We start from the raw sequence: 17,122 nt of genomic DNA, 5'->3' as shown, positions 1-17,122 counted from the left end.
GTAAGAAAGAGAGATAATTTTCTTCACAGTTCTTTCAGCAGGTGTTTATCCTTTTTGGCATCGACAGCAATATTTTGTAGCTACACAGCAGACATGCAGAATAAGATTCCTTTCCACACTTGAAAAGAATAATTTCCCCTTGTGCGACTTACAGCTGCTCCAGTCATTCATAGCTGATGTCCTCCTTCTCCAAACCAACACTATCAAAGTATTGCTGCTTCTGGAATTTACTAAGAAAAACAAAATCTCCAAGTTTTGTTCATAAGAGAGTGACCATGGTGTTCTATTGGCTTACCTTAAAAGCCAAGGAAGATGCTTCCCTATGAACACAAACAGAAAAGCCTCAGAAGAAATATTATGTGCTGTTTTAATGCCAAGATGATAACTGTTGAAAGAGTTATTGCCTGAATAAGGCAAGGATCAGTGTACAACTACAAATTAAACCAATCCCTTCACTGCCTAACAAATTTTACTCCAAATTAAACAAAGGAAAATGTTCTTTCCCTTCTGATATGCACAGAGGTGTGAGGATGTCTGCAAGGATAAAGTCAAAAGACATTGTTTTCTCACTGTAGCTGAGGTGAACTCCTTGCTGAAATAACTGAAGGATCTCAGGTCAGTATCCACTTTTTAGTTAAGCACTTCCTCATAGCTTAAATGCAGCTCTACAAAAACACCAGCTGCTGAAGAAAAGCGTATTTGAGCTCTTACTATGGACAAAGCTGAAATTAGACCTGCCCCAGTAACGAGACCTCTTGTAAGGACACATGGATTCATAAATCCTGCATGAGCACGAAGTATAGGATGGGTCCTGTGGAAGAGAAAATCTATATAACATTAGAAGTTTAAACCCAGTGGCCCAATTCCTTCTCAGTACAGGATGCAGTCAGTAGGTTATGCTGAACTGCTCTGAGGATCTGACCCTGCATTTCCTTGTATGTGAAAATGTCCTCACATCTCTGATGAATGCATTTACACTAACTGCATTATCTATTATGCCCATTTCTGCATTTACTAGAACTATTTTATGTTCAAAACAAATTAAAATACTGTTTAAGATGTTGTACCCTCTTTTAGCCAGCTTGAATTTGAAGTGGACAGTGTTTTTGAATGAAACTGCAGCACTTTATGCTAAAATAAATAATAAAATGGCAGATAAATACTCTGTATTTCACATATTTTGGGTAGATTAGGCAAGTTATTCTAAAAGTGACATGGACACTTCATACTGGCAATATTTTCCAGTGATCTCTAGCCTCATTAGGCATTCTCAGTACACCCAGAAGAGTAGTGTAAATAAAATACACTGTTTTCTGATGAGCTTTGATGAGCAGATGTTTGGGGTTTTTGTTGATTCATGTCTGGGATGTTTTTAAAACTTTTCTGCTTGTGCTCCATTTCCTGTTGAAGGAATTCAAAATGACCCAGATGAAAAGAGACAATTGTGACTGTGTCTGCCTGGATGTCGCCCAGGCCAGCAGCTGTGCAGTGGCCACTGCAACGTGCCTGACTTGCAGGAGGAGAAATTATGTAATTTTGTGTTTAGGCTACTTGTGAATTCATCTTTTGGTACAGATTAATTACTGCACCTCTATGCATTTCCTATAATCACTCGTCTGAAAGCTTGGAAGTGCAGTTGAGATGACAAGGTAGAGCACGTGGTGAGCCTCTCCTTTTGCTGTTTGGTGATTCATGCACATGAAAACCATGAACATTTTTAGCAGAAATAAAGTAAGTAAAAAGACCTAGAATTCTTTCTCATTCTAAAATGACTTAGACTAAAATAAAAAAATAATTGCTATCTGGTTTCAGGTTTTGTTTTCTCTTTTTGGTTTATGTCTTTTGTTTCATTCAACTGGAATGTTGATGCATTAAAATATACTGATAACTGCTTGTTCACCCTGAGACAAAACTGCAAGTTTTTTCACTATGATAGCCACAGACTAATTTTAAGTCTTATTATGTTTGATTTTTCAAGCTAAAAACCGTGATCTGTGATAATTGTAAATAGCGTAGATAGAAATAAATTACAGTGGGATGCTCCCAGACTCTGAAAATAACATGTGAGAAATGAAAATGGATCAAACTCACTGGAATGTACTGAAAGAACTGGAAAATGTGACAAAAGGATTATAAGGTGTGGGAAAAAACTCCCATATAAGCTATCAAGGAGTAAAAGAAAAGCAGAAACAAGCCAATAAATCTGGGCAAATATGTGAAAGCAGGAATGCAGAGGTAGATCCTGAGGTGATTCACAAGATAATGCAATGGAAAATAATTAAACCTCCCTGAAGCAGTGGAAATGTGAGCAACAAAACAGCTGACTTTTGGGAGGCCTTACCAAACAGAGTTTCTGAAGGGACAGAAGATGAAGTTGCTGCAGTTCTACCCACAGTTCACAGATTCAGAACCCACAAGGAGATATTCTGATACAGAGGAGAAAGGAAGTTCCTCTTCCCACAAGGAGTAATGAAGAGATCACGAAAGAGAAGGATGCATCAAGTGGGGGGTTTAGGGGATGTTTCACAGAATAATAGAAGTCCTGTGCAGAAAGGCACACTGTGAACGTCACCCTTGGCTTCAGAACAGAGATTTTCATTCTCAAGAACATGTAGCTACATTAGGAAATACCTGGCAGAATGCTTTGCTTATTTGAGGAGGAATTGGATGTGAAATCAATTTAGTAAAAGGCACAAATGAAAAGATATATACAATGCTTTATATATTGGTCTTTTAAAACACATTTATTAAACACTTCAGAATAAGGAGATTATTTTCTCAGTAAAACAATTATATTATAGTATTAGCTTGGACATGTTTTCCCTGACTCTTTCCCTGAAAAACAAATATTGAAAAGCTTTTAATGGGCAAAGGCTATTTTAGCTGAGTTTCTTATTCTGAATAGTTTTAAAACAAACTAATAGAGACTTTGAGACATACTAGTTGAAGGTTGTAAAAAAAGTTTGGTTTTAATCTAATGCTTAATGAGAATGAAAATACAAATTAAAAAGAAAATACAATCTAAAATTATTTCTAGAATATTTTTCAGTAGCATGATTTGAATTTGTAAGATATGAAGATTTTTGATATTTAAATGACTTCAGCTGTTCTGCATCCAGACAAAGCTAGGACATATAATTAATATTCGGCATACATATATAGATATATATGTGTATATGTATATGTATATGTATATGTATATGTATGTATATGTATATATAAGAAAAATTCATCTACATCCTCAAAAGTAAATTTCACACAAAAATAAAGGATAGGGTCAGGTTCATGTCCTGTTTTGTACTCTAAATATAAACTGCCTATAATGTAAATTTTGCAAAGCTGCCTTATTTTTACTACCATTAGTTAAATATTCTTAAAAGAGTTTTGAATAATTTAGACCTATCTGAAACCCTCCTTATCCCATTACATAAAGGAGAGTACTTTGTTTTTTACGGGAAGGATATCATTGAAGACAGATATCACAATGCCTTAGTTTTATTAAGTTTACTAACATAGTAAAATGCTTTCTTTCCACTTGATTTATCTATACATATAAAATAATTTTAAAAGAGACATCTGCAAACACATTTCTCTGGTATGAGAAACATCTTTGAAGAGCATACTTAAAAAATGTTGCTTATTATTTTTCTGTGTTTAATACTTCCTTATTACTTTATGTACACTTGACAGTTTTATTTCGTTTTCTTATTCTGAACTCACTACAGAGGAAATTTGGCTCTGATACCTTTTATGAAATAAAAGCATGTATTTAGGACCTTCCCAAGCTCACTGTCCCATGCTGACTGGACTCGCCCTTAGGAGAGGGATGATCTAGGATAGAGGTCCTTACTCCCAGGAGAGTTTCTGTATTCTTTTCCCAGTGAGAGGTTAACACAAAATGTGTATTTGTTCGAGGGACCTACTAGCAACCAGTTTTGTATTCACAACCCTTCTCTTAGGTGACACTTCAGCATTTATAATGCCCAGATCTTCAAAACCACATTAAATGTTCTGCTTGCCACTTGCAGACGAAGTCACACTGGAACAAAATGTATGCCCCTTGTCCAAAGGAAAACGTCCTGCAGCATCCAGGTGCACATTAATATTAAAACCCACCAACGTAGTTGTACAAAAAAGGGATTTTGAGACCCCAGGATTAAAGGACCCTTTGGTAACTCTCTTTCCAATTGCAAAATGCTAAATACCTCAAACATGCAATGCAATTTTGGTAACAGAAGCAGCTGCTAATGCTGTTATCTGTAAATATTAGTGCAGGAAATTCCCAGTACAGAGGCAGAAATAGCATCTGTAGAACTGTGATAAGCAGTCAATCATTTTAAAAGGATGTCTACACTTCCACCACCCCTTCTGGAATTGACCAAACACAAATTATTTGTATAAATATGTATGCAAATAGGATTCAGCTGTAATTTATGAGGGAACCACCTAAAATATATTCCATTTGCAGGGAAAATGCATCTCAGAATAATGAACGCCTAAACACATGGAATACACTTCTTTACAGAAGCAGAAAATGTTGCCCTAAAATCACAGTCTGCATGGACGATAGAATGACAGTTCAATCAGCTGAATTAAGAATGTGCAACTCCAGAAATACCCTTATGTACAAACAGAGATTTACACTAAAGTGGAATTACCTTTACCTCCTGCTCCAGCTCTGGAGAAGTAACTCACACTACACAGGGGATAAATGTCTTACAAATATGCCAAGGAGGGATCATGAAGAATTAAATTAGTCTTATACATTTAGATTCTTTTTTAAACAATAGGTGCTTAAAAATGGAATAGTATATCTTGATATTTGTAAGTCTATGTCTTATTTATTTTTATTTTTAAAAGTCTGCTTTATACTCTATTAAAACTTGAAACATTCATCTACACATAGATAATACTCTCAAAAGACAAGCTAATTTTTCTAACTAAAAATGCATTTAGAAACAACTTGGCACAAGTATTTGTTTTACATTCAGTATTAAACTGGCACCACGTCTGGTCTCTGGCAACATTGACTATACTGCCCTTTGTTTGCTACCACTTCGTGCTCCAGCACTGAAGCCAACACCTGTGGCCATATAAAAGGCCACGTTCAGCAGCTGCAGGACTCGGATGTCCATACTGAAAGGAATTTCTAAAGCATAAGCATTTGGATGTGTGGCTGGCTTCCTTGTCTGAGTCTTTTCAAGGCCCTCTTTGGCGGGCCACACTGCTGGGTGCTGGATCTATCAACTGTCTGCAGTGTTTCTGCTGGCCAGTGTGCAGTGGTGACATAGCACAGCCTCAGACTCAGAAAAGATGCTCTTGGCTATGCTGATGTAAGGCTGCCTTCACTGAAGGTAGCTTTTTGCAGGGTTTGTCAAATGTGATACACTGATACAGTTTTATGTAAAGAAGGGTAAGGTCTACCCTAAGATGAACACAAGTCCAGTAATTACATATGTAAAACATCTCCTCTTGTTTAGGATCGAATTATAATAAAATCAGAAATGTGCTCAGAGTTGCTATTCGAAACCCGTAAGAGCGGCTGAACTTAATTCTACTCTTCATAAAACCTAAAACAAAAATGCCGAGACACGAGCTCTTTTTCAGAAAAAAATGGTATGAAGTAATTTTTTTTTAACTGCAGCCTTGTGCGTAAAAAGCTCTTAAGCAAATGGAAGCAGACATTCAGAATTACAGACCATACTGTCCCTGCTCTCAAGTAAATACAGAATGTGTGTAAAAACCAGATAAAAATGACATGTTTTCATTTAAAGGAATGTATTACATATGCAGGTAACAACAAATTAACTATTCTCTAATTCTCTGATATCGTTAGAACAAGCCATTGGAAGTTGCAATGTTATTTACATTTGGATGTTGGAATATAAAAGCATATAGAAGTTACAGGCATAATCTTGTATTACACATGTGCAAAACTGAGATAAATGCTACTGAAAAAAGAACTTCGCTCTAAGGATTCTACAACACTGTCACAAACAAATCATTAGAAAGGGCAGAGATGATTCACTGGCATGGCAACTTAAAAAGCAAAATTTAAAATTATCATGAGTCTCTTGTCTTCTCCATGGCACCCACTAAGTCAGAATAAAGAAAGGCAAATTCTTCAGACTAGGAATGTAATAAGCAGCTGTTTATTTCATGTTTTAGGATTTATATATTTCTATTACATTTGCATATTAGACTGTGTTCCATTTTCTGAGTGTTTAGCCAGATGACCAAACACACAGAAAAGTTCTCATGCAGCATAGCTTGAGCCACATCTTACAGGCAATACCAAAGTCAGGGGACTCATCTGTACACTTGATGATCAGCTTTTGTTTCCAATACCTGCATTTTCTGTTAATTTCAACCTTGATCTAATGTTCAATCATTTCAGTCAACGAGAGAAGCACTTTTGTTAAATGAAGCATTCTGAAAGCTCTTGGAAGACTTTTCACATGTAGTAAATTAAATGACGACCCTGTTGATTTACCAGTATTGCTTTTCTTTAGTGGTAAGACAAGGGAATGATGGAAAATCACAGTATCATTACTAATGCTGATTTTAGGAACCAGCTGCGTTTTAGTTTCACGTGTGCATTTATTACCTATATTTTCAAGCTGCTACCACCTGCTGAGAAGATGAGGATGAGCTGGCATTTTGCCGGTATAATTATTAATGAGCTAACACTGGCAAAACAAAATTTGCTGCAAGTTAATTACTGATGGATAAAGCACATTGCCCTGTTTCATTAAAAACGTGGAATTTACTGTTACTGAGTACAGACAACAGTAGATCATATGACAAACTTAGTGCAGTTCTCTAAATTCACTGATATTTGACAAAACATTTTTTTCTATGTTCTGTGTAATGTTTCAGACTGGCCTGCATTCAATGACAATATAAATTTGGTACAAAACAAACACAGTGGTGGCTGAATCCCAATGTGTGTGAGACATGATTCACTGGCCATGTAAGAGTATTTGCTGAAGACAAACAGCTTTTTCTCAGATCTAGTGAGGAATATGGAAAAGTTCAAACCTGCAGACCATCATGTTAGAGCAGTCAAAGGACTATGCGAGCAAGTATTGGATGCTATTTCTTTTATCAATATTTCTTCAATGTTATGACAACACTGATCTTTATTTCACAAAAATTTGGCACAAAACTGCCTGATGCAAGTAAGAAGCTCACATTTTTAGTGGACCCAGTCATGAACTTATGTTTCTTTTTTATTGTCCAATATTTTGCCAAAGATCAGTAGGATGAAAAATTCATATTGTGGGAATCCTACCAAATTCTTCCTGGTGATAGTAATGAAAAAAGGGCCCAAGACCAAGTGGATGACTGAAATTAAACAAAGTCATATTACCAAAATAATATTCTTTACAATCCAAGACATAACTTTATTTTCAGGCTTACCTGTGATATTATTCTAGAAGTTTAAGGCAAGAGTGATGTAGGTTTGGGCTTAACACTGCTATGCAGAAAACAATTAATAAATACAGAGCACTTGGTGTCAAAACTATTTTTTTTCTGTATTGTATTGTAAGGTCACCTGCAATTTGTTTTTTATCAGCAACACTTGGTCCTTTTCACTTATTTCACAAATAAGACCCTTGACTCAGTATTTTTATGCACATAAAAATGTATGTTATATGTTTATATCACTACTGACTTTAGTAAGTTTAGCTCTTTCAATTGAGGTATTGAAACAACTTTACAACTTGCTATTATATTACCACTACTTTCACTACTGAGACATTGAAAAATTTGTTCAGAAGTGTAGTAAAAATATCGAGTAAAGCTTGATGTAGGGCCAATTCTTTCAGCACCTAAATGCCCAGCCAATGTAACTTATTGAGTACCATATTCTAATGATAGTCCTTCAACCTGATTTTACAGTGTTTTTATCTAGATCACTTAGAATATTTTTGATCTGATTTTTGAATAATAGAACACACTAAATGTTTTACAAAGGCGGGCTACATATATAATTGAATAAAAATAATATATTATTGAAAGTTGCTCCACAGTAGAAAATTAAGAAAGTTGTCTTTTCAGTGTCCCAAGTACTGTAAAAAAGCCATTCCCAGTTTCCTAGAGAAATCATAACATCTACATAAATACCTGAGGGGACATATGAGATAATCTGGGGAGGATATTGCAAAGCTCGTCACCACTGCAGATATTTACTAACCTCTTCAAAACTTCTGAAGTGGTAATAATCTGACCCTAGTGGTAAGAACCTCGTGGGCTTATTCCAAACTGATTGAAACATTTTTTCCTAGTAACACTTTAAATCTGCCCACATAATTCTATTTTGCTTACATCTTATCAGGTACAAACAATTATCTTTTCATCTTAACAGTCTTACAATTAAAAAAAAAAAAAAATAGACTCTCAATTTGTAAAGCTTTTTCTCATCAGTCATGTCTTTTTTTTTTTTTTTTTTTTTTTTTTTTTTTTTTAATATTTCTCTTCAGTGGACCCTTGAAACTTGTATCTGTATGTGGTGGTCAGTGATCACAGTGCCATTCCAGCCATTCCAGCAATGGATCCTTGTGCTACATTTATACAGAAGGTCTTTGTTATAGCTGAAAACAGTATCTAGTGCTTCAAAAGGGCAAGGAAAATTAGTTTGAAAATTTTTGATGTTTTCTTTTGCAGTGGAAATCTCAACATACGACAGACACAGCAGCATGGCCAGCTCAGTGACAGCGATATTCAGCTTTCACATCTCACATGCAACATTCTTTTTCGAAATTTCAAAATAACCTCTACTTTATTGGACTCAGTATGGCTTTCTGTACTTATAGCTCACCACAACTATTCTGCAAAAGCTGGAAATTAGATTAGACTGATAAACTTTGCATCTGATTGTAAATTAAAAAAAAAAAAAAAGATTGTAAATAAAATCTATAATCTCCCTCAAAATAAGAGGGAAAGCTTTAAATTTCCTATACCATTATTTGCCTTCTCCAGACATCTTCTGTTCTCTTCTGAGACTCACTTATCCTCCACAAGTTCTTAGAGACAAAAGCCTAGAGATTGCTACTCTGTGTACTCTAGGATTAATTCTAACAGGCCACCAGTACTTGTTTAAACCTTCTGCCAGGTTTAGATTATCAAGAACGATTTCAGCTTTAAAGAAGTTGCTATTAAAACACTATCCAGAAATGCAGGAAAATTAAATTATTATATGTTTTTATTCTTAAACAGCTTCTTGTACATCACACAAAGTCCTCCAGCCTTCTTCTGTGGTTTCAGGGACCAAATTTTTCTTTCTAGTGCCAGAAAATGTTGTCACCAACTAGTGAAATTACACTACAGGCATATTTGTGCAAGGTCAAAAATCCAGTGGATTTACAGATACACAGCTACACTTGATTATATGCCTCTTTTTAAATCAAATACCTCTCAGTCACAAGAAAACAACATATATAACCTGAATGTTCTTCTGCTCCACTCATTTGGGTTTTTTCACTTAATTCCCTTTAGTGATGACATAAAATATTACCTGAGTACTTTTGCCCTGCTGGACTTCCCTTTCCTCTGGGTATCTCAAGGAGGCACAGTTTTTGTTTCAGCCCTTTCCTACTATGCTTTGCATAACTCGAATAAATGTTCTTCAGCCTCCTTTTTCCGTCTTGTCTGTGTTCCTGGCACTTTGCTGTTAATATTAATTGTATTAGGCATCAGGTCATAATTGAACCTTTTTAAACCTGGAAGGAGGATAAGAGAAAGTGGAATGTATTGAAACAAAAGGACCCTTCAGGCTTTAGCCTTCTTTGTCATTCTTGACTTGCTCACTTTCCCCTCTTAAATAATGAGCTGAATTTTCCTTCATCTTTCTCTTAGGTTTAATGCCTCTTGCAAAACCTGCTCTCCTTCTCCATAATGTCCCCTGCTAGCTCAAATTAATTTTGTATTTTTGCCATTCTTCCTAGTATCTTTATTCTGTCACAGGACATTGATTTTCCAGACTGTGAGTTTGGAGAACATCAGAAAGGGAAATTTAAGATAATACCTGAAGCCACCACCTCATCATCGTTTGGGTGGTCCAAGACTGCTACAGGGTCTAACCCCAAGTGTGGTATATGGGATTGACTTACAGAGATGCAACAAAAGTACATTCCTGGCCTAAACTGAAACGTTAACATAGGTGGCTCCAGCATTAAAGACTGGGAGCTTATGGGCTGTCAAAGAGATGAATGGAATGATACAACAGAGAAACCTACCTTGAGAATAGGATTTAATTGTTCAACACCCAAAACTGAGCAGCAACTGAGTCACATGCAACAGAACCAAGAAGCAAGCAGGACAGAAAGGCTCGAAAGCAGGTCTGAAAACATTCATTTGTCCACCACTGCTGAAGTGTATTTTGTCATTCTGTTTTTTCTGAGGTACTTCTGCCTTTTACAATACTGACAGCGGCTAAATACTGCCTTCTTCACAGACAGCTACTGTGTCAGGCTGGAATTTAGGCTTATTGCTTACCTTCCCCCATAAGCTCCTATTCACAGCTTCCCACTTAAGCCACAAAGATCAACTTGCAAACCCAGAAACAAAATGCTGAGGGGGTTGCCCTTCCTTCAATTGCTTTGATGGGGTTACTCAAGAAACAGGGCATGTAAAAGAAGGATCTCTGGCAAAAACTTGGACAAGGTTAATTTCTGGTCTCACTGACAGAGGTACTATGACTGAACATTAATGATTTTTTTTTCTTTTTACAGTTTTAGTAAGGTGATGTTTACCTTTTTTTAATTGCATATCTGAGGTCCGCACTGAAATTTTGTCTTGTGCAGAGGTGGTGAAAATTCACTCAACAGTTATGTGTCGTTACAGTACTCTTTAATACCAAAAGATACATTGAATCTTATTTTCTCCTGCATGAAACTGCATCACAAGACCTATTCAGAATTTGAGAATCAGCCCAATGTAGCATTCCCTGAATCCAAGCTGGGAAATGTCACATCTTTATCAAAGACATGCTGATGAGTTCAGAGTGGCAGAGTTCCATGCCATAAGAATTAATTATTAAACATGCTGTTATAGACTCTGTTCTGAAACTGTCCTTGTTGTGATATCACCTGCTTAAAAATGATCTCTCAATCTAATTAAGTGTGTGAATTTAGATGAGAAAGGTAACTACAGGTTGTGCACTTCTTTACTTAACAATCTGTTGAACTTGTAACACCACATCTGTAATTATGTGCTTGTTTTCTTGTTACCCTTATCTTGAGTAGAAATTCTTTAAAATTCTGTTATATTTTTCTCTTTCCAGTTACCCAATACATAATGCTTCCCAGAACTTCCCCTATGGTTCCAGCAAGCATTAAAAAAATATTTAGTTAAAAACAACTAACAAACAATTGTGAAACAATACAAACTCATTTTCTCCCATTATTCATTTTGATTTAAATTCGGTTACTTAGGCAGCATATCAAGGTAAAAACTCACTAAAATGTAGTGCTTGTATATAGGAGAAAAATAGCTTCTATAGCCATAATCAAGTAATTAAACAGATTTAGATAGGTTTGTGTAATTCCCTATTTCTTCTGTAGAGTAATTATGCTGGAATAAAGCCACTTATATTCCAGAATAGACTGTCCACCTGGGGAACTCTATTGAAACAGCTGTAGTAAAATAACTATTTGACTACAGCTATGCTGTTTACTCCCCCTGTGAAAGCAAGCTACCAACATAACTGTCTTGCCTCTTTTGCAGAAGCTCAGCTATGCTGGCTCAGTCCTATTCCACAAAGACTTTGCCAGCAGAATGAACACACCACTCAGCGAACAGCTTTTACCTCTCAATTCCTCACTGAGAGGTGAAGTACAGTGATGCACTCAGAGTTTTTTATCACTTAAACAGTTCTGAGATGCATTGGGATGTGGAATTGAGACTGTGGATAGAAAATACACCCTTTCCTGAATAAACTATATATTTTGCAAAAGTGTAGTTCATCACAGAGGTAACTCCAGCTGAAAGGAGCAGAAGATGGGCTGTGGCAGCACTACCTCCCTCTGCCTGTGGATACCTTGTGCCTTGCAAGCATTGCCTCTGACCTCCACCACTCTGGCAGAGCCTGAGGGCAGAGCCTTTCTCTGCCTTGACCTTCCAAAGCTTGGAAGTCCCACAGGCTTTCTCTCATCTCAGCTTACAGCAGTGCAGATGCAGAAAAGAGGCTGTTCCTCTCTACTTCTTTGTACTGCTGCCACTTACAAAGTGAATTGAAGAGAGAATAGAGCTGTAACATTCTGCTTATTGAACTGTATTTTTGTTTCACTACCATTAGTTTAAAGATTTTAGTATTCTAGACTTAAAGCACAGGCTTTGGCTGGTCGATCACATACTATGTGAATCCAATACCCAATTTTTGCAGACTAAGGAGTTCTTCCTCCAGCCACACAGCTACTCAGTAAGAGGTATTTCACCTCAAAGGCCCTCTAAAATTTGGATCCCCAAGCTCTCAATGGGACATAAAAGTTCACAGCTCTTGCACAAGTCATTTGAACGATGCAGATAAGAAAGCTGGGTCACAACTTACCTCGATCTGTGTCATACAGGAAAACAAAGCGGTTCCATTCATAATGATCCAGCAAGCTCAGGAGGGCTCCCCGCAGGGACGGCCGCAGCTGCAGCACGAACTGGCTCTCGCCCTCCGTGGGGAAACTCGGCGTGATGAGGGAGATGTGCAAGGCGCTGCAGAATGAGGTCAAGGTATGTACTGATCTCTTATCATATAGTCCAAAAATGGCAAAAACTCCTCTAGAATACTGGGAGCAAACTGAAAGAAATAAACAAGAAAGCAAACAGAGTTTAAGTAGTGACAAAATCTGTAAACATGTCTTTACACATTCCAACATCCTGAAATTTCTAAATTGAAGATTTTCAATTCTGTCTGTACAGTTACATTCAATTTTCACATGTGTTTTATTCTGGAAACCAATAAATAAATAGCTAAATAAAATTTTGTGACTTTCTGATCCTATTCATAGAACACTAAACAATCCATAGTGGTTTTACTCTAAAACAAAATGTAAAATAAATAGCATGTGCTTTTGTATACCAGTGAAAAAAGTCAACATACATTGTTTTACCCATAGCCCTGCATAGTATCAGGCATTGAGCATTTCCATTACCTTGAAATGAAAAGTGTTCACATTCTAAAATGTGAAAATTACTGACCTTGTAAGTGAAATTTGGACATTTTGAATTGTAACGATGTACAACCTTTGCTCCCTTTTAAACAGGAAGCCCTTGTGGTACATTAAAACACTCCTAGAGACATTGAGTAAAACCTTCTTCATGAATAATCTCCTTGACTTTAAGAGGGCAGTTTAAGTAAAATGTAGTAAGTCAATGTGATTTGACTTTTGCCCCAACCCTTTTATTTCTACTCTGTGCTAACTGGAAACCAGTAAACAAATGACCTGAATATATATTCTAAGTTTTGATTTGCTCTTGGACTCATTTAAGACATAGAGAGAGAGTTCTATTGATTTCATCACACTGGGTAAGGACTTTACTGATCTCTGCACATAAAAGCAGGCAAATGGGTATTTTCTTGAGGATCTACTGCATTCCTCTCAATTCATAAAGGGTCTAACGAAAAACATCTCACTTCTTTGAAGTACAAACGAAGTTATTAGAAACTGTGTGATCATTAATAGCGTTACCTCTCCCAGACACACAGAAAATGAAGAAAGGAACAGTCAGTTAGGGGATCATCATATTTTCTATGCTTTCCTCTCACTATTTCCCATGCTATCCTGTTCCAGATCCTCTCTTTTTAAAGTCCATTCTTACATGTTGGCTAAACATGGGAAAACTTAAGGCACCCTCCCACTAGCTGGGAGTTCACAGTCATTCTGCATGTGCAAAACACTCAGGGAACAATGTACACACTTAGCAAATTCAAACCACTCCAGCTTTAATTTTTTCCTATTACATTTATTGCTGAAAATAAAAACTGTGCATTTTTCTCCTAAGACTTGGGTGATTTACCCAGTTCTGATGCCAAAACTGGAATAAGTAGCTTGAGGGCAATTTTGTGATTTTATGTTTTCCTCCACTGTTATGGCTTCCATCCTAATGATTTTTGATTCAGATTTTATACGAATAAAGCTTTTTCAAAAGCTTTCTTCCTTTACCTAGGTTGAACTCCAAGATGTGCATCTCTTAAAAAACCCTCTTAGTATTTTCTTTGTTGGACCACATAAAGCAGTTTCTCACAGACCCCTCAAATGATTGGCTTGTCATTCCACTAATCATGCCAGGGAACCTTGCTCTCTGCTTTCCCAGCTCCACCTCATCTGCCTTGAATGCAGATGACTGACATGTTGAGAATTTCTGTTAAAGATTTCCTGCTTTTTTTTACATTATTTCCCCATCTCAACCATAAAATATTTTTTCTGATATATATTGAGACAACAAATATGAACCTCAGTGATGGCTGATGATCATGGGATCAAAACTCTGCTCCTTCTGGGCTCTTTGCAAATGATGAGTTGCTGCTTATAGCAGAGTATTTTCATTAGTCACTGTTATTTGTTTTCCATCATGCCCCATATATTTCTGCACTCCTTTAAAATTACTTGTTTGTATGCTTACAGTCTTAGTCTGCTCTGCTGGATGTACTTATCTGCCTCTCCAGTGAATTCCATCATGGTACCCTGACTTTTTGTCTCTGTGTCTACTGTAAAATTAGACAGTTATGATCCTTCTCCTATAATTGTGCTTCTTCAGCCAGGTACCTCCTACCAAAATTTGTTGCCATCTTCTCCACTGTTTCATGCTTGTCTTTTGACTCTGTTTGTCTCCATTTCCATAAATCACTTCTCTTAAGACCATGTCTATTTTATTACATTCTCTTGGCAACTGGAAGATAGAGATCAATCCTATACTACCTTAGTAACTTCTGGTTGCATTTTATGCCATTTTCAATCTATATTCATATTTTAAAGCTTTCTTTACATCAAAATCTGTTCTATAACTTCACTGATCATACACATTACAGCTCTAGTAAGAGACACTTATTGCATCTGCCGTTCAGTAAACCAGTTCTTGAAGAACCAGGGAAGAAAGATGTGACTTCTCTATTCTCATTAGTCATCACACCTCTTTTAAGATCAACATTCTCCTTGAGTGAAAATCAAAGTGGTAGTTACTTAATGTGTTTCTTGTTTAGACAAAATCCTTCCTAAGGCTCCTTGCTGTTGTACTTTTTGCAGTTTTAGAGGGGTAAAGAGTACTTTTTGTAACACATGGTCCTTATAGTAGGAATCCACATGATGAAAAATACAAGAAATCAATGCCAAGCTGTGAAATGGTACACTTAGCAGAGTTAAACCTCAAATTCATTCTCAGGATGGAGAAAAAACTCAAACTTGAAATTTCATTAAAAAACATAATATGACCCCGAAGTACTTAGAGTAACAGAATAATAATTCTTCATGTTCAAACTACCCTTGCCCCGTCTAAATCCAAATACGATAAAACATTATCTGAATATCATTAAAGTCCTGAAATAGCCATTCCAAGAAAACTTGTGCTATTATACTTGAGATCAAGACTGGGAAATAACAGAAGAGTGTCCTTCTTTGCTTCTTGATAAGAAAAAATGCTAAGATGAGGGTTATGAGATTTTTTTCTTATAGTACAAAACCCACAGAGAGGAAAAGTGCCTGTGACACTATGGAGATGAAGCTTAAACATATGCAGAGATGCTGCAACACTCCTGAATCAATTTTACAGTAATCAGCAGCGACCACAAAATCAGCAAAACCATGAGGATTTGCATTCCAACTCACTACTGTTCTCAGAAAATGCCTCCCGGCAAACATGACTACCTGAATTTGCCAATTCTTTTTCCAGTTCTAAAGGCACTTTGCTTATTAAAAATTAGCTAAATTATGCTTGGTAAAACAGTCACATACTAGCATTCTAAGAAAATTTTGTTCAAGATTTTTTTCCCTCATAAATACAAAGCAGTGACAAATACACTTTTATGAGCATACTTTGAAAAATATTGAATAATAATTTGTCTTTAAGCCAGATACCCCTTAGTAGCTGACAACTTACTATCTTAGTAGCTGACAACTTACTATTATCTCCTGCAGATTTTGCAGTGCCATTGGGCTCACCAAAGATGTGACGAATGCAGAAGTCAGACTAATAGCATCATAGAATGGTTTGGGTTGAAAGGGACATTACAGATCATCTAGGTCCAATATTCTCTGTCATGGGCAGGGATACCTGGCACTAGATCAGGTTACTCAGAGTTCCATTCCACTCCCCAGGGATGGGGAGTCCACAACCTCTCTGGGCAAACTTTTCCAGTGCCTCACCACTGTCACAGTGAATAATTTCTTCCTAATATCTAATCTAAACCAACCCTCTTAAAGTTTAATACCATTCCCCCTTGTCCTGTCACTTGATGCCCTTGTAAATAGACTCTCTCCATCTATCTTGTAGACTACCTTCAGGTACTGGAAGGCTGCAATTATGCCTGGAGCCTTCTCTTCAGGCTGAAACCCAGTTCTCTCAGTCTGTCTTCACAGAATGTCGCTCCAGCCCTGGGAACAAGCATCCCACCCACCCATGGACTGGCTCCAACTGCCTCCTTGTTGTGCTGGGGACCCCAGAGCTGGACAAGCCCTGTGGGTGGGGTCTCAGCAGAGTAGAGGGGCAGAGCCTCCCTGGCTCTGCTGCCCACACTGCTTTGGATGCAACCCAGGACACCAATGCCTTTCTGGGCTATGAGCACTCACTTCTAAAACATGCTGAGCTTCTCATCCAACAACACCTCAACACCTCCAAGCCTTTCCCCCAGGGCTAGTCTTGATCCTTTCTCCACCCAGCCTGTTCCCTTGGAACAGACTCCAGAAAAAAACATTGCATTGCATCTTAAATCACCAAGATAGTATTATTGCAGTAGTTGTAATATGAATTAGATGTGTTCTATTCTAGTTGATTGTACTATGTGATAGTACAACCACTTTAAAAGAATAGGAGATGTGCAGGACCTTCAGTTAAGAAATGACACCATAATGCCAAAATGTCAAAACCTGCATATACTGAAGGGTTTACTGAGACATGCGGAAAAGTCACATAG

At 37.0% G+C, this 17,122-nt stretch overlaps 1 protein-coding gene across 7 annotated transcripts in view; it reads right to left on the bottom strand.

Annotated features, from left to right (window-relative positions):
* The window catches only part of GRIA4 (glutamate ionotropic receptor AMPA type subunit 4), a 212,028-nt gene that overhangs the window by 130,650 nt on the left and 64,256 nt on the right, over positions 1-17,122 (bottom strand). For all 7 annotated transcript variants that reach the window (XR_004367554.3, XM_012569742.5, XM_032747698.3 and 4 more), the window contains exon 3: positions 12,554-12,793. Coding sequence is in view for 6 of the 7 variants with exons in the window: in XM_012569742.5 (XP_012425196.3) it covers positions 12,554-12,793 (240 nt within the window). In the remaining variant the exon portion in view is untranslated. The remainder of the gene's footprint in view (positions 1-12,553; positions 12,794-17,122) is intronic.

This window comes from Taeniopygia guttata, chromosome 1 (genome assembly GCF_048771995.1).
Source record: "Taeniopygia guttata chromosome 1, bTaeGut7.mat, whole genome shotgun sequence".
Lineage (NCBI taxonomy): Eukaryota > Metazoa > Chordata > Aves > Passeriformes > Estrildidae > Taeniopygia > Taeniopygia guttata.
Note: the sequence above shows the minus strand (reverse complement) of the source record. Positions and strands in the feature narration are given on the sequence as shown.